Here is a 20,798-nt window from a genome sequence, read left to right as displayed (position 1 = left end):
GTTATAGGGCCAAGCTACACATGACGAATGACACTTGAACGGCAAGTGTATTTCTCCCTGTTCACTTGCCCTCCACTCAGTCCACTTGCCGTTCAAGTGTCATTTGTCATGTGTAGCTTGGCCCATAGTTTCTTCTCAACATAGGGTTGCCAGGTCCAGGTTCAGAAATTCCTGGAGCACTTGGGGGTGGAGTCTGAAGAGGGTGGGGTTTGGGGAGGGGCAGGGCCTCAGTGGGGTGTAATTCTATAGCGTTCACCATTCAAAGACGTCATTTTCTCCAGAGGAACTGATCTCTCTTGCCTGGAGATCAGTTGTAATTCTGGGAGATCTCCAGCTATCACCTGGAGGCTGGCAAGCCTACCTCAACATGATCTGCCCAACCTGAGTGAAAGTTATCTGAAAGGATTAAGGGTGTTAGTCCAAGAGAGTTGAAGTTATAGCTAGTAGCATAGAGCTACCAGCTACATGCTTCAAGTTGCGCCTATCCCATCCAGAGCATTCTAGGCAGGGCTTTTTTTCAGGGGGAACGGAGTTCCGGGACCTCTTGAAAATGGTCACATGGCTGGTGGCCCCGCCCCCTGATCTGCAGACTGAGGGGAGTTGAGATTGCCCTCTGTGCCAGCAGCGTGGAGGGCAATCTCAACTCCCCTCTGGCTGGAGATCAGGGGGCGGGGCCACCAGCCATGTGACCATTTTCTCCAAGGGCAACCCACTGAGTTCCACCACCTCTTTCCCCAGAAAAAAGCCCTGATTCTAGGGCATTCCATGATGTCACTTTGGACGTCTGTTCACCATTGTCACGGGGGTCTGCCAGCCCTCAACGTCTAGTTGTGCACCACTTGTGCCTGGGGTTTGACAACTGCAGCCTGGCAACCCTCCCCTCTGTATATAAGGTGTAATTTTGGGAAGTTTTTGGGCCCCGCCGGTAGGTTAGCAAACCAATGTCCTGCACGGTGGCCAGTCAGTTACTTTGAAGGGCCAGCAACAGGATAGATAGGGCAATGCCCTCCCCCACGTTGCCTCCTCGCACTGGTATTCAGAGGTTGATTGCCTCTGAACTGCGAGGTTTCTTTTAGCCACCATGGCTACTAGCCACTGATAAACCTCTCCTCCATGCACCTGCCTAATCCCCTTTTAGAGCCGTCTGCGCTGGTGGCCACAGCCGCTATGTTCTCTTGACAGCGTATCTCAATGCAAAAGAGACCAGTTCCCCATGAGAATACCTTCAAATGGGGGGGGGGGGGTAAATTTTGGAAGGAGCCCGAAATGACCTGGCAGCTGACGGGGAACGAGAAACCATTTTTGCCCGAATCGTCAGGATTTATTATTGCATTATGTTCTGGAGATGGGAACTACATTTCCCAGAACCACCCGCGAACCAGAGGACGTTCCGTCTAGGATTTTCTTGGCTTAGTAGCGGAGTTAAGAGGACCGAAAAACATTAAGGCCTCCCACCCCCTTAATTTTCTCCCCCCACCCCCAAATTTCTAGTGGAATATGGAACTAAACAGGGACTGTCCTCTACCGTGTTGTTCCCGTTTGAAGGAAGAATTTGGCTTTTGTATCTTTGAAGGAAAGGTGAGTTGTTAATTTCACCCCAAAGAGATCTTGTGCAAGAATTGGGGTGGGGGTTTGTTATGTATGAATTGGGGGAAGATAAAGATAATAAAAGAGCCGATTGGAGTGAAGGAAGCCCGTGGGGAATAAAGAGAGAGAGACTTCTGGGGTAAGGTCTTTGCACACAGATTGCTTGCATCTTAATGCAGTTGAATAAGTTCCACGCAAGCAGCCCCAGTAGATTCTAATTTTGAATGATCCCCTTTATTCCTTTAAACATAACATCCAATCACCCTCTTCTCTTATAATACAGAACTCTGCCTGAAGCACGTTTCATTTTCTTTTCAAATATTTTGAGATGCTTTGGTTTACTTACGGTTCAAGGATAGGCAACGCAGATTGCAGCCATTGCAAAAAGCACAAATATTTAGAAACGTCTAAGATGCAGCATGTTTGTGCTTGGTGTTCTGCACCCTCGATCCCTCCTTTCCCCTTCAAAGGATTAAACTTTGGTCAGGGAAAAAATGGAACAAAGACATAGTAATCATATTTAGTTCCAACTTGATGCAGGCTTTAGAGTAGCACAGAACACCTCTTCAGACAAAGAATCATTGTGCAAAAATGTACTTTGAGACTGGAACATGCGAGATAGTATTTTCAGAATCTGAAAAAAAATGCTGCTAACTTGTGTAATATGCTTTTTTTTTCTGCGTGTGATGATGACTAGTTTTTGGGAATCAGGCCTCTCAGCTACATGCTCAAGAATAGTAAGAGATGATAAAATGGAGGTGTTTTCCCTTCAGAGACCCCCAGTGTACTTTGAAGAGGTGACTGTGTTCTTCACAGAGGAGGAATGGGCTCTACTTGATCCGAACCAAAGAGCTCTGTACTGGGAAGTCATGCATGAAAATTATGAATCTGCGGCTTCTGTGGGTAAGGATTTTTCCCTTTTATCATGAATACGTGTAGTGAAGGTAGGGAGGAACTTTTTCCTTTGCCCTGTATGATTTCCAGACAAGCTCATTTCTGTCACAGAGGAAAGAGCGTACCTCTTTCATCCACATGTGCTGCACGGCCTTCAAATAACAGAATGCATCCTTGCAGGTCCATTTTTCTTCCAAAGCCTTTGTGTTTTGACATGCATTGGCTATCCTGTAGTCTTTTGCTTATGTGCCAGAGTGAAGGAGTGTTGGGGGGGGGAGATTAGAAAGTGGATTGGTGGATCCACACAAGCAAAAGGAGGTGCCACAGCTCAGGGCAGAGAGTGTTGAAAGTCTCTCATCTGATCCAAGGGAAGTGAAAAACATTTCCAACCAGAAGATCTTTGGGAGCAGGGCTGGAAGAGACATTGCCTCGGGCCTGGCAGTGCCACCACCTGGAAACAACCAGGAAACATCTTGGAAAAGGCAGGGAAAATATCACCCTTGTATTGACCCACATGGTCAGTGTGGCGTGAAGGCAGGAGATGCTATTGCAGAGTAGAGAAGCCAAGGAGAAGAGGCTGCAGAAGGTGATGGGGGAAGATTGTTGAGAAAGAAAGGCTTCTTCTTGTAACACTCTGTTCCTCCTTGGCCAGCTCGGAGTAGGTGCCTGAGGGAGCAGAGACCAGGCCGATATCGAGAGCGTAAGAACATTCAGTGGGCTCAGGATGGGGGAATGGAGGCCCCTCACTATTCCGCAGTACAGGGAGCCTCTCTTTGGTAGTTTGAAAAAAACGATAATGGGCACTTTGGCTTCCTCCAGCTTGAATCTCCTGACAGGGCCTCCTCCTACTCCATCATCTTGACAGGACTTCCCAGTTGTTAAAAATCTACTTCCCCATCCCGCAATTTCCTCTTCTTCCCATTCCTTCCAGCATTGTGTCTGATTTCAACTTGGTACTTGTTTCCCCCCCCCTCATTTCAAGACAAGAATCATGTGAGTAGCTTCCCCCACTGAAAAACCATGTCTAGGCACATTCTTGGCGCATAAACATTCTTGCCGTGACTAAATCCCTTCATGTTTGCATCTGTTCTCCCTTGAAGGACTTTGGGTCCCAGCACCCTTCCTTGATTCTCAGCTGCACTCAAGGGAAATGCTCTTCCTCCAGAGGTCTGAGGAACTGGGAAGCTCTTCAGGTACATCAGCTGCAGGTCTGGTTTCATTCTCCTCCACTTGTAGTGATGACTTCACCCTATCTCAACCAACTGCTCTGAGTGAGAGGTGGAGCTTGTGGGCTCTTGATTTGCATGCAGGAGTCCTGGGTTCAACCTCCAGCATCTTCAGTGAATGGTTCTCTGGTAGGACCTTCTGGGAAAGACTTTTCTGGTGCAGAAATTCAAATCCCCCCTCATAAGTAAAGTGAGTAACACATCAAAACTAGATTATTTGAAGATTATGTAAGAAAAAAAATGTTCAGTTTTTCTTGATTTTTTCTTCAGTCGCAGAAAGATCTCCAGTTCCCAAAGATGACCACATCTCTTGCCTAGTGAAAAAGAAACAGGGGTTTTTCCAGGTCTACAAGGAAGAAGAGCTACCAGCAGGTACTTCTTTGGATGTCTGGATGTGTTCAGGGTCTGAGAACTAGGATCCACTATAATTTCAGCCAGGAACGATTGTTGTATACTGCTATGAGTTTTTCTTCTATGGCACTCTTGTGAGGACATGAACCTTTCCGGATTAATGTGCATACCTTCTAGTCAGGACTGAAGCACCTGTTTCTCCCTTCACTTTTTAAAGGGGCAGAAATTCCAAGCAATGGAGAAGAAGAGGGCTGTATAGATGTGCAACCAGGGAGTATTTGCCAAAGGAGGGCGGAGCAGAAGTGACAGGCCAGACTTTTAGCAGCAGAGGTTTAGCTGAAGAGAAGGAACTCTTGCTTTGGCCACCACTGGGTTTCCCCCCAGCCAATTTAATGGATGATGGGAAGAGAGAAGTTGTGTTGCTTGAGGGGAAGTTTTCTGTCTCTCACACAAAGCCTGAGTGCTGCCATGTTTCTGCATCATTCCCATCCTCAGTTCCAGAAGGGAACACAAGGGCATCCATTTGGAAGGCACCTTATGGAACCCTCAGGCTAGAGAGCTCTGAGCAGGCTGTTGTGCATCTGGAGAGTAGCTTGGTGGCTGCACACACACCCCTCCATGGAGCTAACAGGGACCATGGGGCCCTGATTGTTCTCTGCCTTCAGAAATGTTTGGGAATGAAAGGCCTTCCCTATTAATTTCCTGTGCTGGGAGAAGAAAGTAATCAGGGTGGTTCTTGGTGCAGGAAACTTTGGAGCAGCTGTCAATGGTTGGGCATTTGATTCCCTCAGCTGAAGGACTAGAGGTCAGGAGAAGAGGGAGGCAGGTTAGCTACAGTGGAAGGAAGACAGGAGAATGGGAATGAGGTAGAAGCAGAAGAGAGTGGGCAAGGGGAGTGGTCCAATTGATCTCCAGAATTCTGCCCCACTCCATTTCACTGGAAGCTGCAGTTGACTGTGACAGGAATAACCCATCCACAAATAAAGCTGTAACCCACAAAACTGGTCACTGGATTCGTGATGAGCAAGGGAGTTGCCATGCCAAATTTGAAAGAAATGGGAAAATCCTGGCCCAGATTAGCTCCACAACATCCCTCTGCTATTTGAAATGGGAGCAGAGATTTACTCATGAGAAGCTAGAAAAGTGCTGGCAGCACTGCCTGGGAGTCTGGAAAATATCCCCTATGTAAAAAAAAACCACATGGGGTTTAGCCACTTCCCTGACCTGTCAGAGCCTGTGTGGGGTTGTGGTTTGAAATTGAGAGTACGATCAAGGAGATCCAGGTTCAAATCCCCACTCTGCCCCAGAAGTTTGCTGGATGACTTTGGGCAAGGCACACATTCTCAGCCTAACTTATCTCACAGGGCTTTTGTGAGGATGAAATGGGGGAGAGAATAACGTAAGCCACTTGGGAAGAAAGGCAGGCTGAAATGTTTGTTATAAATCTAATTTTACTTAATAGTTTGCTAGAAAAGGATGATGTCTGAGGCTGTTGCCTCATGTGATCTTGCTGCAAATCTTCTCAGTAGGCAGACCTATGTTTGTCCACAGTAGGTTAGGAAATTCCTGGAGATTTGAGAGTGGAGTGGAGCCCAGAGGGAAGGGTTTGAGGGGGGCAGGGCTAGTGCCATAGAGTCCATTGTCCAAAGGAGCTGTTTTCTCCAGGGGAACTGATCTCTGTAAACTACCATTAAAAATCATAAGTGAGATAGCAGGTGCACTTCTAGTAAAGTAATAAGAGAAAAAAATGAAGTTCAGCATTCAGGAACTATTTGCTCTTCTGTTGAGGTCTCAAGAGCAAGAAGGAGCCAGGATGGATTCACACCAGGGAGAAGCCATGTAAATGCTCAGAATGTGGGAAGAGCTTCAGTCGGAGAGACAGCCTTATTTTTCATCAGAGAATTCACACAGGAGAGAAGCCATATAAATGTTTGGAGTGTGGAAAAAGCTTTTCTCGGTTTGACCATCTAATTATACATCAGAGGATTCACACAGGGGAGAAGCCATATAAATGCTTGGAGTGTGGGAAGTGTTTCAGTCGGAAGGACAGCCATACTTTGCATCAGCAAGTTCACACAGCGGCGAAGCCACATAAATGCTTGGAGTGTGGGAAGAGCTTCTCTGAGCATGGCAGCCTTATTGTGCATCAGAGGATTCACACAGGAGAGAAGCCATATAAATGCTTGGAGTGTGGGAAGTGCTTCTCTCAGAATGGTAGCCTTACTGTGCATCAGAGGATTCACACAAGGGAGAAGCCATATAAATGCCTGGAGTGTGGGAAGAGCTTCTCTTACAGTGGTGGCCTCACTAAACATCGAAGGATTCATACAGGGGAGAAACCATATAAGTGCTTCAAGTGTGGGAAGTGCTTCAGTAGGAAGGACAGCCTTGCTATTCACCGAAGGAAGCGTTCTCACAGGGGAGAATCCGTCTAAATGCTGAGAGTGTAGCAAGAGTTTTTCTCATAAATCTGGTGTCACTTTGTGTATGAGGATGTTCCTACCACAAAAAGCTTTCTTGAAAAAAATGCTTTTATGAATACAAATTATGCTAGAGTCAACTCACTTTTGTCCAGTTGTAAGAGTCAGAAGGGAATATCTATGCAGATTAAAATACAGCCATCTTAGCATATAGAATCACTTCCTAGCACACTGATAGTTATAAAAATCCTAATTTCAGATCATCCATATCTCCACTAGTTAGGAGAGAGGATTGTTCAGTTTGGGGCACGCCATGATTTGGTGAGAGTATTTTGGGAAAGATCTTTCTTGGACTAGAAGCCTAGAACATCCATTCTAAGCATGGTCCCTATGGATGCTGTTTGGCCTGCTGATATTTCTTGGCAGTTTTTGGAGTCCTGGGGATGAAATCCAAAGGGGCTGAATAAAGCCTAAGTGGTGTAATGGTTAGACTGTTCTTATTGAACTTAGAAGACCTAAGTTTGAATGCCCACTTTGCCATGGAAGTTTGCTTGGTGACCTTGGACCAGTCACGCTGTCAGCCTAACTTACCTCACAGAGTTTTTTGTAGAGAAGATTTTGGCCTTAACATTAGAATGACACCAGTTATTATTAAGAAGAGAAGCATGTTGGATCTTCATTTTGAATACACTGATGCTTTATGGTTTAAATGAAGAACTAAATTGGACTCGTGGGTTTTCCGGGCTGTATTGCCGTGGTCTTGGCATTGTAGTTCCTGACGTTTCGCCAGCAGCTGTGGCTGGCATCTTCAGAGGTGTAGCACCAAAAGTCAGAGATCTCTCAGTGTCACAGTGTGGAAAAGATGTTGGCAGGTCATTTATATCTACTCAGGAGGGGTGGGGTTGAGCTGAGTCATCCTGTAAGAGTTTCCCAGGGTGTGGAATGCTAATGGCGGGAGGCTTCACTGTGTCCTGAGGAGGTTCTTTTGCATATGGATTGGTGCTTGATGTGCTAATCTTCTCTGCAGGGCTATTGTCGGGTATTGAGTGTTTTGTTAGCCTGGTGTTTTTCAGAACTGGAAACCATGCTCTGTTCATTCTTAAGGTTTATGTTATCATTATCCCCACAACAACAATCAAACTGTGAGGTGGGCAGGGCTGAGAGAGCTCCTAGAAGCTGTGACTGACCCAAGGTCACCCAGCTGGCTTCATGTGGAGGAGTGGGGAAGCGAATCCGGTTCTCCAGATTAGAGTCCTGCACTCTTAACCACTATACCAAACTCTAGTCTGTCAAGGACACTGTTTGATGCCATATAGAATATATTGTTCTACTGATTCTGTTTTGGTAATGTATTTTATTCTTCTATGAATATAAATCTGCATTAAACCATTTTTCTTAGGTTTGCCTTCAAAGGTCTAGCATATAAATACAGAATCCAAGAATTCCTTCAGTTTTCAACCTGATTGGAAGTTGGCAACATTTGCTTTTCATGAAAGGACATCTATGAAATATGAGCAGATCTTTTTGATCAATATGCATAACTGTTCATTATATTGTGAATGTTAATTGACTGTTTTCATGTTTTAATTTAACAGGCCTTTTCCTTCCCTTTCTTCCTTTCCCCCCATTGTTCTATAGGATGTGTGCAAATCTGTTGCTTTAATTTTTATTTATTAGAAACATTTGTATGCTGCCTTTCTACACAAATAGAGTCCCCCTGGTGGAGAACATTAAAACAATAAAAAAATTAAAACAACATCTTTGACCCATTTAAATTTAAAACATTTAAAATAGTGTAAGAAGCAAATCAACACACAAACACACAACTCAAAGAACAGGGAGGAAAACCAATAACAATTATTGGGGGTGTGCCAAACAAATTAAAGAAGTCTTCACTTGCAAGCAGAAGACAGCAATAGAAGGGAACAAACAAATCTCCCTGGAGACGTAGTCCCAAAGTTTTAGTGCCACTTCTGAGAAGGTCCTTTCTTGGGTTGCCACCTGTCTGGCCTCATATGGCATGGACACCCAAAGCAAAGTCTTCGAAGATGACCAGAGCAAACAGGTAGGTTCATATGGGAGAAGGCAGTCCTTAAGGTGTGCTGGTCCAAGGCCGTATTGGGCTCTACAGGCCAATATCGGCATCTTAAATTGGGCCTGGAAACAATCTGGGTGCTAGAGAAAGTGGAACAAGACTAGAGTGATATGCACCACTGGCACCAGGGTTTCTGGTGCCCGTGGTGATCCCCACGTGCGCGTGCCCCCGGACTGCGTGATGATGTCATCTTGTGATGACGTCATCATGCTGCAAAAGCCGGGGCCATTGGCTGGCAGGTGGCTGGGGCAGCGTGCGGAGGCTGCCTGCGCTCCGCACGCCGCCCCAGCCACCTGCCATGCCTAGCCCGTGGCTGCTGCACCCAGCCGGGGGCGTGTGGTGGTGGCAGCGGTCGCGCGGGGCTAGCCAGCTGCAGCAGCCATGGGCCAGACACGCCAGCTCCATGGTGCGTGCCTCTGCCTGCGGCGCCTGCCTCACCGCCTCAGTGGTGGTGCCGGCCCTGGTGATATGGTCCCTATGACTCACTCCAGTCAGCCTTCTGGCTGCAGCATTCTGTACCAACTGAAGCTTCCAGACAATCTTCAAGGGCAGCCCCGTGCAGAGTGCATTGCACTCTAATCTAAATAATATCAGGGCATGTACTGAAGTGGCAAGATCATTTCGGCCCATGAAGGGCCTCAGCTGACTAATCAGACAAAGCTGGTGAAAGGCACCTCTGGCACCGCTGCGACCTGCTTATCCAACAGGAGGACTGGGTTATCAGCTCCTGCAAGCCATAGTGCATGCCTCATGTCGTTTGTACTTAATCCGCATTTTCAGTTTGAGATAAGTTGTGACTTTTAATGTGCAATACATTAACACCACTGAAGAAGGCAAAAGCAGAAGCACGTTTGGTGTTTTGGATTAACTGAGTATGTGATAAACATGTTGGTTGTTCTTCATCACTAGTTGTGGTAAGCACTTGTCATATTGTTAGATTAATGTATTGACAGCATATATTGGTTCATTGGCTCTTTAGTATTGGAAACGTGTTGTTTAGTGGTGAATATATTTCATTGTGGTTATACTTTTACTTCGCCATTTTTGGAGCCTTTGGTTGGCTAATCTGTTTCCTTGGACTGGGTTTTGTTGTTATCCCCCATCCCACTCCACTTTTGAGGGGCTTGACTTTGGGCTGAATTACACATTCACAGTCTAATCTACCTCACAGGGTTGTTGAGAGGAAAAGATGGAGGAGAACGATGTAAGCTGCTTTGAGTCCCTGTTGTAGAGATAAGCAGGGTATAAATAAAGTCAATAGCTAATAAATATAGCTGAAGATGGGGGTCAATAAAAGGCAGGTGGGTTTGTGAGTGGATGGGACAGAGAGAAGGAGGTAGGATTGGTGAGAAAAGTGGGTTGCCAGGAGGCGGGTAAGAGGAAATAGTGGGGAGAGGGATACAGGATGCCCCTGGAAGTCATTGTGGATCCCTCACTGCCTACCTGGCCCTGACCCAGCAGCCAGCACCACAGAATTGGACCATTGTTTTCTCTGGAAGGTGGTACCAGAGGAGGGAAGGCAAGAAAACTGAAGACATGGGCAGGAGGTACAAATAAAGGTATGTTGGCTGGCTGGCGGGAAGGAGAGGAGGAAGCAGGAAAGGGGGAGAGGCTACAGGGGATTTCAGGGAAGGGGAAAAGGGCATAGTGAGAGAAGGGAAAATGAGGTCGTCCCCCCCAAGTCCTTCCAGGTCCCCTACTAATTAATTTTATATTAACTGTAAATATATGCTGAAGGACTGAACTGACTAAGAATGGGATTGAAAGAGACCTTGGGGATGTAGCAGATAGCTCAATGAAAATGTCAACTCAGTGTGGGACAGTGGTGAAAAAGGCAAAGAACACGTTGGTGATTATTAAGAAAGGGTTTGAGACTAGAACCACCAAAGTTGTAATGCCCCAGCACAGATGCGCCCCACTGCTCACTTCCCTGCGTTATGAGAACTGTCCATTTATTCTTACACTCTGCTTCCTGGTATTTAACAATGTATAAATCATACACCCTCTTATCCCATGACTGCAAAGTCTTTGGTGAGGTACTCTGTCAAAAGCCTTCTTGGAGTCCAAGCAATAACTTGTTAACTTGCCCAAAGAACTCCAAAATGTTGTTGAGGCAGGACATCCCTTTACAGGAGCCATGCCGATTTTCCCTCAGTAGGTTTTGTCCCTTGATGCGCTTTATAATTCTCTCTTTTATAACAATTTTTACTAATTTACTTGGAAGAGAAATTAGGCTTCCTGGCCTGCAATTCCCTGGCTTCCCTCAGGGCCTCTTTGGTGTGACATTTGCTGCTTTCCAGTCCTTTGGTGCTGATTTTGGTGACATGTGACATAGCCTGGTTTAGTAAACCTTCCGTTTCAGATGTGAGTTGCTTGCTAAGCCTTGAGTGTTTGCCTTCTGGACCTGCAGACTTACTAGTTTTCATTTTGCCTAGCAGTCCTAGAACTTCATCGCTTGTCACTTCAAATTGACCACGATCTTCAGGCACCCTTCCTAAAATGATCGAAGCCTGCTGTTCAGCCATCCTTACTCTAGAATTAAATGGGAGCAGAGAAGTATTTTTTTAAAACCAAGCATTATGATGTTATAACATCATAGTGATATTATAACATCATTATATTATAACATCATTATGCTTGGTTTTAAAAAAATACCCAATAGTCATGCTCCGAGTAAATATTTTTGTTTAGGATTTATGCCCCCCTCCCCACGTTCCAAACTGGAGAGCCCTGCCTGGGCTGACCCAGAACTGGGAGGTAGAGGTGTCACTGGGGGGGGGGGGTGTCAAACCGGCACTGCAATAACAACAACATTATAACATCATGAAGTTTTCTTCCAAAAAAGGCATGTCTTTGGAAAGGAAGGGGAGAACAGGGAAGGAGGATGAAGGGAATAACAACAACAACAACATTCGATTTCTATAATGCCCTTCAGGATGACTTAACACCCACTCAGAGCGGTTTACAAAGTATGTTGTTATTATCCTCACAACAAAATACCCTGTGAGGTGGGTGGGGCTGAAAGAGCTCCTAGAAGCTGTGACTGACCCAAGGTCACCCAGCTGGCTTCAAGTGGAGGAGTGGGGAACCAAACCCCAGATTAGAGTCCCACACTCTTAACCACTACACCAAACTGCTTCCCAGAGAAGAGCCGAGATGAAGATGGAGAACCAATCAGTGAGAAGTGTTCTGCAAGGGGTGGGGCGGAACATAGGGCAGAAGGGGAAAAGACGAAAGGAATATTCTACACAATTGAAAAAGCTGACTTGAAATGGCATCAAGAAAAAAAATCAGAGAATAAGCACATGCAGAAAATATGTAGAGAAACCTTGTAAACTCTGCATTGAAACATGAAGAGGGAGTTGCATGTGCAGAATTCCGAAGAAAACCCACAGTGGTATGGGGCCAGAAGCAGCAAAAAATGTCTGGGCAGGCAGAGAAGGCCATCATTTGGGAAACCTCTTTAATGAAACCGCAACTTCCAGGTGTATTTCTGGCTCATTTGTTTCATTTTGTACACCCCATTAGTCATTCTGCTTCTTCACCTGCTGCCTAGTTCCTTAGCAGAGACCCTGAGTTGGCAGAGGTGCTCTCGAGTTCGGTGATGGAGACACTTAAGCTAATTCTTCTGGGCAACTTCAACGTTCATGCTGAGTAGCCAGCCCAGGATTTTGTAGCCTTTTGGCTGCTCTGGGCCTCTTTTTAATGGCGATGAGCCCAACACATGATAACTGTCAAACCTTGGACTTAATCTCTTGTACTGGGTCTTTGAAGGAAGGTCTGGTTTGGGGGATGGATTCAGCCAGAACCACATTGTGAGAACTGCATTCTCAAAGTAAGGGAAAGTACTCGTTCCAGGAAAGTAACTTCTGATATAGCATGGCAACATAAAATTTGCCCACCGCTGGTAGTAAATTTATAGGCTGGTAAGTATTTGGATCTGTTGGATTACCTTTTTTGTGGATGGGGACAATTATTGCATGTCGCCACGAAAAGAGCATCATTCCTGTCTCATTCATTTGTGTAAATATTAGTGCCAGAATCCCCACCCACCAATCTGGATTTATTTTAAATAGCTCCGCAGGTATCAGGTCAGAGTTTTGTGTCTTCCCAGAATTCATTTGTTTAATTATTGATTTAGCTCCTGAGAAAGCAAGATGATATAAAACTAGGGAAGTGAACTCATAGTTGTAGTTTCTTCTCAACAGCATCCCCCCAACATGGGCAAAAGTTATCTGAAAGGATTAAGGTGGTTAGTCCAAGCAAAGTAAAATGTAAGTTTAGCCAATACCAACTACATGCTTCAAGTGACAACAACCCCTGACTCTGTTCTGAGGAGGGCATTGAGTTTTTCAATTCCAAGAGTATTCCGTGATGTCACCTCTGCTTTTCACCAGAAGTGATGTTAGCACACCATTGTCACATGCCAGTTCCCATCCTATAATTGCTCCCAGGGGTTTCCATCTGTAGCCTGCAACCCTACAGTGTACTTTATCAATAATGTATGATCCTGGGAGATCTCCAGGCCCCACCTGGATGTTGGTAACCCTAAGTCTAGCATCCTATCTCACAGTGGCCAACCAGTTATTTTGCAGGGCCAACAAAAGGACATTCACACCAATGTGCCCCCCCCGACCCTGTTCTGCCTCTCACTGGATTCAGAGATTGACTACCTCTGAATATGGAGGTTCCGCTTAGTCACTAGAGCTCGCAGCTGCCGATGAACCTCTTCTCCACGAATCTGTTAAGCCCCCTTTAAAGCCATCTATGCTGGTGGCAGCTACATTCGCTGGCAGTGTCCCCTTGCATACATTGCCCAAGGGAATACTTCAGATTAATAAGGGAGGAGGGTTCAAGATGGAAGGGATCCCGAAGACCCCAGGTAGCTGATGGGGAACGAGAAACCTTCAGGATTTATTATTGCATTTTGTTCTTGAACTGGGAACTACGTTTCCCAGAAGCCACGGCGAGCTGGAAAGAGGCCCATCTAGGATTTTCTTGGCACAGTAGAGGAGTTAAGGGAACTGGGAAAACGTTGCCGTCCCCCTTAATCCCCCCTCCCAATTTCTAGGGGAATATGGAATTAAACAGGGCCTCTCCTCTACCGTGTTTTTCCCGTTTGAAGGGAGAATTTGGCTTTTGCATCTTTGAAGGAAAGGTAAATTCAAGTTGTTGATTTCCCCCCAAAGAGATCTTGTGCAAGAATTTGGGTGGTGGAACTGAATGAAAGATCAGGAAAAAGCTGGTTGGAGGGAGGGAAGCTCATGGGGAACAAAGAGAGAGGGGATTCCAGGGGAAGATCTTTGCACACAGGTTGCTTGCATCTTAATGCACCTGGATGAGTTTCATCCCATACAACTGGCCCAAGAAGATTCTAATTTCGAATTCGAATTTCGAATTTGTTCCTTTAAACCTGACATCCAGCCATCCTCTCCCCTCATGATACAGAAGCCTGTCTGCAGCATGTTTCTTTTTCTTTTGACCCCAAATCTTTTGAGATGTGGTGGCTTAGTTACAGTTCAAGGATAGGCAGCACACACTGCAGTCATTGCAAAAAGCACAAATAGTTAGAAACTTAAGATGCAGCGTGTTAGTGGTTCAGTTCTGTGCTCCACTCCCTTTAAAGGAACACAGTTTGGTCTGAATAGATTTTAGGTTTCTTAAGAAAGGGGGAAGACCCAGAAGCTACAATGATATTTAACCCCAGGGAAAGCTGTTTAAAGCAGAATCATTGCGTGAAAATGTATCTTGAGACTGAAACGTGCAAGACAGTATCTTCAGAATCTGAAAAAAAAAATGATTATCTCTAATGTAGTCTGTATTTTCCCTCCATGATATTACTAGTTGCTAGAAATCAGGCCTTTCCCGTCAATGCTCAGGAATAAAAGAGATGATAAAATGGAGATGTTTTCCTTTCAGAGTCCTCCAGTGTACTTTGAAGAGGTGACAGTGTTCTTCACGGAGGAGGAATGGGCTCTACTGGATCCGAACCAAAGAGCTCTGTACTGGGAAGTCATGTATGAAAATTATGAGTCTGCAGCTTCTGTGGGTAAGGATTTTTCCCTTTTATCATGAACTAGTAACAAAGCCCATTATGGGGAAACAATACAACGGGCTGTAGAAAGGACAGGTGGGCCAGGCATTGTCCCCTCCACCAGCCACCAGCTGGAACTGGCAACCCTAGGCTGGAGCCACAGAAGTGCTGCCGGAGGAGCTTCCCAGGCAGCAGCCCAGTTCAGCCCCGAACACAGCAGAGCACACAACGAGGGTGGGGGTGGGAAGAAGGCATCGGGGAGCGCCATGGGGGTGGGCGAAGGGAGACAGCAGCAGGGTGTGCCAGGTGACTGGAGGCACTAGGAACGCAGAGGTGGTGGGTGAGGGGAGACGGCAGCAGGGCACGCTGGGTGGCTGGAGGCGCGAGGAAGGCACTGATGGTGGGCAAGGAGTCAGCAGCAGGGTGCTGGAGGCAAGGTGGGGGTGAGTCGTCTCGAACACACCCAATTATGTAGTAGGATAAGGAAGAGAAAGGAAGGGGTACATGTTCCAAGGCCTCTCTGATTTCAAGATAAGTTCTCATCTGTCATAGAGGAGAGAATGTACCACTTCCATCTACATGTGTTACAGTGCCTCAGCGTGAATGCATTAAAATTATTCCTATTTCCATGCATCCTAGCAAGTCCCTGCAACTCCATTTTTCTTCCCCAGCCGTTGTGCATTGGCTATCCCCTAATCCTTTGCTTGGGCACCAGAGGTTGAGGAACGCAGGGGAGGAGGCTAGAAACTGGATTGGGGGATCCACATGAGCAGGAGGAGGTGCCACCGCTCAGTGGCAGGGAGGGTTGAAAGTCTCTCATCTGATCCAAGGGAAATGAAAGGGGTTTCGGACAGGAGGAACTTTGGGAGCAGGACTGGAAAAAACCTCTGCCTCAGGTCCTGCTGAGGCACCCCTGGAAACATCCAGGCAACATCTTGGAAAGGGTGGGGAGAATCGCATCTTTGTATTGACGCATGAGGTCAATGTGGCGTGCAGGCAGGAGGCGCTATTGCAGGGTAGAGGAGCCAAGAAGAAGAGGCTGCCGTGGGATCCCCAGGGGATGGGGGAGGATTGTTGAGGAAGAAAGGCTCCTTGTTGTAATCCGCTGTTCTTCCTTGGCCAGCTCGGTGTAGGTGCCTGTGGGAGCAAAGCCATGCACAGACCAGGTCCACATACACCTTCTCTGAGAGCATGAGAACATTCAGTGGGCTCAGCATGGGGGGATGGAGGCCCCTCACTGTTCCGCAGTTCAGGGAATCTCTGTTAGCTTGGAAGAACAATAACGGGCACTTTGGCCTCCTCCAGCTTCAATCTCTGGTCCCCTGACAGGACCCCTTCCTACTCTCCTTGCCTTGAGAGGACTTCCCAGTTCTTAAAAGTCTACTCCCACCCTTCTCCTCTGTCATTCTACCATTGTGACTGTTTACAGCTTGGTTCTTGCTTTTTCCTCATTTCAGGACAAGACTCTTGGAGCTTTCCCCACCCAAAACATGTCTAGGCATATTCTTGGCCTGTAAACATTTTTGGAGTAACTAAGTCCCTCCATGTTGTTGTCTGTTCTCCCTTGAAGGACTGTGGGTCCCGGGGCCTTTTCTCGATTCTCAGCTGCATCCAAGGGAAAAGTTCCTCCTCCAGAGGTCTGAAGAACTGGGAAGCTCTGCAGGTACATCTGCCCCCAGATGCAGGTCTGGTTTCTTCCTCTGTATATATCACATATCACAACTATCTCCCGTGACCAAGAGTTGAAGCTCGGGGGGGCTTGCTTTGCATGTAAGAGGTCCCATGTTCAGCCTCCCTCATTTCCAGTTAACGGTTCTTATGTAGGACTTTCTGCGAAAGACCCTTCTGGTCTGACTCTCTGTAAGTTAGGTCCAAAAATTCAAATCCCCCCACATAAGTAAAGAAAGTAACCCAACAAAACTGTTTGAAGATTTAAGAAAATAAGGGTCCGTTTCCCTTGATTTTTTTTCTTCAGTGGCAGAAAGAGCTCCAGTTCCCAAAGACGACCACATCTTTGGCCTAGTGAAAGAGCAGGAGCAGTTTGTCCAGGAAGGAGACCTGCCAGCAGGTACTTTCTTTAATGTGTGGATCTTGTGCAACAGCAGAGCACTTGGGCGGCTGCAGCCCCCTCCCCAGAGCCAACAAGGAGCAAAGGGACACTGGACCATCCTCTGCCTTCAGATGTTTTTGGGAATGAAAGGCCTTCCCTATGCCCCCCGTTAATTTCCTGTGCTGGGAGAAGGAAGCAGTCAGGGTTCCTCTTGGGAGTGGTTCCTCTTGGAGCGGTAATCAGTGGTTTGGCATTTGGTTCCCTCAGCTGAAGGGCTACGGGTGAGGAGAACAGAGAGGCAGGTCATAGAATCATAGAATCATAGAGTTGGAAGGGGCCATACAGACCATCTAGTCCAACCCCCTGCCCAGTGCAGGATCAGCCTAAAGCATCTCTGACAAGTATTCATCCAGCCTCCTCTTGAAAACTGCCAGTTCAGGTGAGCCACAGCAGAAGGAAGGCAAGAACGAAGTAGAAACAGGAGAGAGTGGGAGAGGGGACTGGAAGGAGGGCTTCAGTTTTTTTCTCTCTGTGACCACATATCCCCCAACTCTTCCTTGAGTCCCCACATCTTCCTTTGATGCGGCTGTGGTCCTTGGAGGAGGGCAGATTCCCCTCCTGATCACCTGAAGAAGGAAAATGATCTGCCTGTATTTAAGACAATTTGTTCCAGAAATAACTTTCTAGAATCTGTGATGCTGAGAGGCGCACATGGTCACCAGACAGTCTGGAAATGTTTGCTTTTTCAGCTGGTGATTAAAAGGGGCAGGATTTGGACTCCATTACAACTGGGGAAGTGGGGAGCACCTCCAAGGGGCTCTCAAGATTTCAAGCACAAGAAGGCCAGCTGCACATTCCTACAACTAAAACATTTCTCCATAAACAGTTTCTGTTCAGAAACTCTGTCAGACTGATTTGTAGACAATCCTTCCCTCTCTCTTTTACTTATAGAAAAAAGTCCATCCAACCATCTGTCTGTGGCAGGCGTGACTTATCCACAAATAAAGTTATGAGCCACACAACTGGATACTGGATCCAGGAGGATTGTGGGAGTTGCCATGGCAAACTTGAAAGGAATTGGACCATCCTGACACAGATTAGCTCCACAATTTCCCTCTGCCATTTGAAATGGAATTAGAGATTCCCTCATGAGAAGCCAGAAAAGTGCTGGCAGCACTGACTGGGAGGCAGAAACTATCCCCTCTGTGAAAAAACATGGGACGGGGTGGGTGGGGGGCCCTAACACCTGAGATGTCACAGCCATGCTTAGTGTGGGAGACTAGGATCAACGAGATCCAGGTTCTAATCCCCACTCTGCCACAGAAGGCTGCTGCTTGACTTTGGGCCAATCATGCACTCTCAGCCGCGCCTACCTCACCAGATTGTTGTGATGATAAAAGGGTGGAGAGGATAATTGTAATCCACTTAGTATCCCACTGGGGAGAAAGGTAGGCTATGATGTTTGTTACAAATCTGATTTTGCCGGGAAAGGGTGTCTGAGGCTGTTGCTTCATGTGATAGTGCTGCAGCTCTTTTGTTAGGAGGCAGAGCTTGGGTTGTTCACCCCGGGATGGGAGATTCCTGGAGCCCAGGGAGGGAAGACTTTGAAGTGGGGAGGGACCTCAGTAGGGTATGATGCCATAGAGTGCACCCTCTGAAGGACCCATTGTAATTCCTGGAGACCTCCACGCAGCCACCACCAAAGAGGATGGCAACCCAAGGCACAGCTACTCAGTCTTTATTCAAACTACCATTAAAAATTGTGAACAGAGAGAGAAAGTGCACTTCTAGGAAAGTAAAAAACAGAAAAGGAATGAAGGTGAATGTTTAGGAACTGGCTGCTCTTCTTTTGAGGTCTCAAGAGCAAAGAAACTTAACAAAAACCTAGAATCCCTTCCACTCCCTGCCTGCATTGGCCCTCTACACTGGTCATCTCCATGTCCCCTTCCAGGAGGCCCAGGCCTCTGGGCAGAGATTGAAGGGGCTTTTCCTGGCTTGTTTCTCTCTGCAGAGTCATTTGCTAATCAGTGTCCCTACTATTCAGTGCTTTTTCCCAGGGGTCTTATTTGTTTTCTGTCTCATATGTTCCAGCAGGAGATGACTGGAAGATGGAGAATGAGAAGGATGCAGGAGGGATGTCTGCAGAAAGAAACAAGGCAGAATTGGACCCTAGGAATCGAGAGGGAGCCAAAAGACACCGGAGAAGAAAAAGAGATGCAAAATGGAAACAGAATAAGGAATTGATTACCTGTCAGGACAGAAACTTGCATCAGATCCCAGTACAAGACAAAATACAGAAAGCAAAGAAGAGGACTAAGTGCCCTGAGAACAAGAAAGGGTCCACTTACAAAGCTAATAATAAGGAAGATCAGAAAATCCAGTCAGGTGAGAACCTGCATAAATACATGGAGTGTGGAAAGAGCTTCAGTTATAGTGCAATCCTTGCTGAATATAAAAGTTCGCACAGAGAGGAAAAACCATATGAATGCTTGGAGTGTGGAAAGGGATTTAGTCAGAATAGAAACCTTATAGCACATCAAAGAATCCACACAGGGGAGAAACTATATAAATGCTTGGAGTGTGGGAAGAAGTTCTCTTATAATTCTGACCTAACTGTACATCAGAGGATTCACACAGGGGAGAAGCCATATAAATGCTTGGAGTGTGGGAAGAGCTTCAGTCGAAGCACACACCTTACATTACACTGGAGAATTCACACAGGGGAGAAGCCTTATAAATGCTTGGAGTGTGGGAGGAGCTTCAATCAGAGCTCTAACCTTACATTACATCACATGCTTCACACAAGTGAGAAACCGTATCCATGTCTGGAATGTGGAAAGCGCTTTAGACGGAGAGACAGCCTTACTTCACATCAACGCATTCACACTGGGGAGAAGCCATATAAATGCTTGGAATGTGGGAAGAGTTTCTCTCACAGTGCATACTTAACTGCTCATGAACGGATTCATACTGGGGACAAGCCGTATAAATGTGCAGATTGTAGCAAGAGCTTTTCCGAGAAATCAAGCCTGAATCAACATAAGAGGATCCATACAGGGGAGAAGCCGTATAAATGCTTGGAATGTGGAAAGAGTTTCAGTCACCAATCCAACTTTACTTTGCATCGAAAGGTTCATACAGGAGAGACTCCATATAAATGCTCTGATTGTAGCAAGAGTTTTACTCTCAGATCAAACCTTAATAAACATAAGAGGAGTCATACAGGGGAGAAGCCATATAAATGCTTGGCATGTGGAAAAACATTTAGTCAGAATAGAAGCCTCGTTGAACATCAAAGCGTTCACACAGGGCAGAAGCCCTATAGATGCTTGGAGTGTGAGAAGAGCTTCAGTCGGAAGGACAGGCTTGCTATCCATCAGAAAATTCACACAGGGGAGAAGCCATACAAATGCTTGGAGTGTGGGAAGAGCTTCAGTTCAACAGACAGCCTTACTTTGCATCAGAGGATTCACACAGGGGAGAAACCATACAAATGCTTGGTGTGTGCGAAGAGTTTCTGTCATAGCGCAAATCTTACTCGACACCGAAGGACTCACACTAGGGAGAAAACTTCACATTGAAGTGTTCCCACAGGGGAGAAGCTGTCTAAATGCTGAGTGTAGCAAGAGCTGTTCTCATTGATCTGTTGCTGTATATATGAGGATCAATACAGAGAAATTGTGTAAATGCCTGTTTTTACCAGAAATGTTAATAATAACATAATAACATTCAATTTATATACCGCCCCTCAGGACAACTTAATGCCCACTCAGAGTGGTTTACAAGGCATGCCATTATTATTCCCCACAACAAAACACCCTGTGAGGTGGGTAGGCCTGAGAGAGCTCCAGAGAACTGTGACTAGCCCAAGGTCACCCAGCTGGCTTCAAGTGGAGGAGTGGGGAATCAAACCTCGCTCTCCAGATTAGAGTCCCGCGCTCTTAACCACTACACCAAACTGGCTCACCAAATGTTCCTACCCTTGAAGGAAACTTTGGGCCTTGAAATAGAAACTGATATATCACCCATTACAAAGTTTTAAAAAAATATATAAGGTAAATCTGTGCTCCAAAAGGTGTGATTTCACTCATTGGATCCCCTTTCCCATCTTGCCTCAGCTCCACTTCCAAGCACTGCTGGT

The 20,798-nt window shown here is 46.3% G+C and overlaps 1 protein-coding gene across 1 annotated transcript; it reads left to right on the top strand.

Moving 5' to 3' along the window:
- The first annotated feature begins 1,442 nt into the window (after positions 1-1,442).
- On the top strand, positions 1,443-20,245 carry LOC129327780 (zinc finger protein 665-like). Its single transcript, XM_054976535.1, has 9 exons — positions 1,443-1,578; positions 2,361-2,490; positions 3,582-3,674; positions 3,978-4,079; positions 5,847-6,487; positions 14,418-14,622; positions 16,178-16,270; positions 16,583-16,675; positions 18,749-20,245. Exons 1-9 carry the CDS (start codon positions 1,498-1,500, stop codon positions 20,236-20,238), a joined length of 2,928 nt encoding a protein of 975 aa, XP_054832510.1. The 5' UTR covers positions 1,443-1,497; the 3' UTR covers positions 20,239-20,245.
- Positions 20,246-20,798: the final 553 nt, after the last annotated feature.

Source organism: Eublepharis macularius, chromosome 4, assembly GCF_028583425.1.
Source record: "Eublepharis macularius isolate TG4126 chromosome 4, MPM_Emac_v1.0, whole genome shotgun sequence".
NCBI lineage: Eukaryota > Metazoa > Chordata > Lepidosauria > Squamata > Eublepharidae > Eublepharis > Eublepharis macularius.
This window is presented reverse-complemented; position numbering and strand designations above follow the sequence as displayed.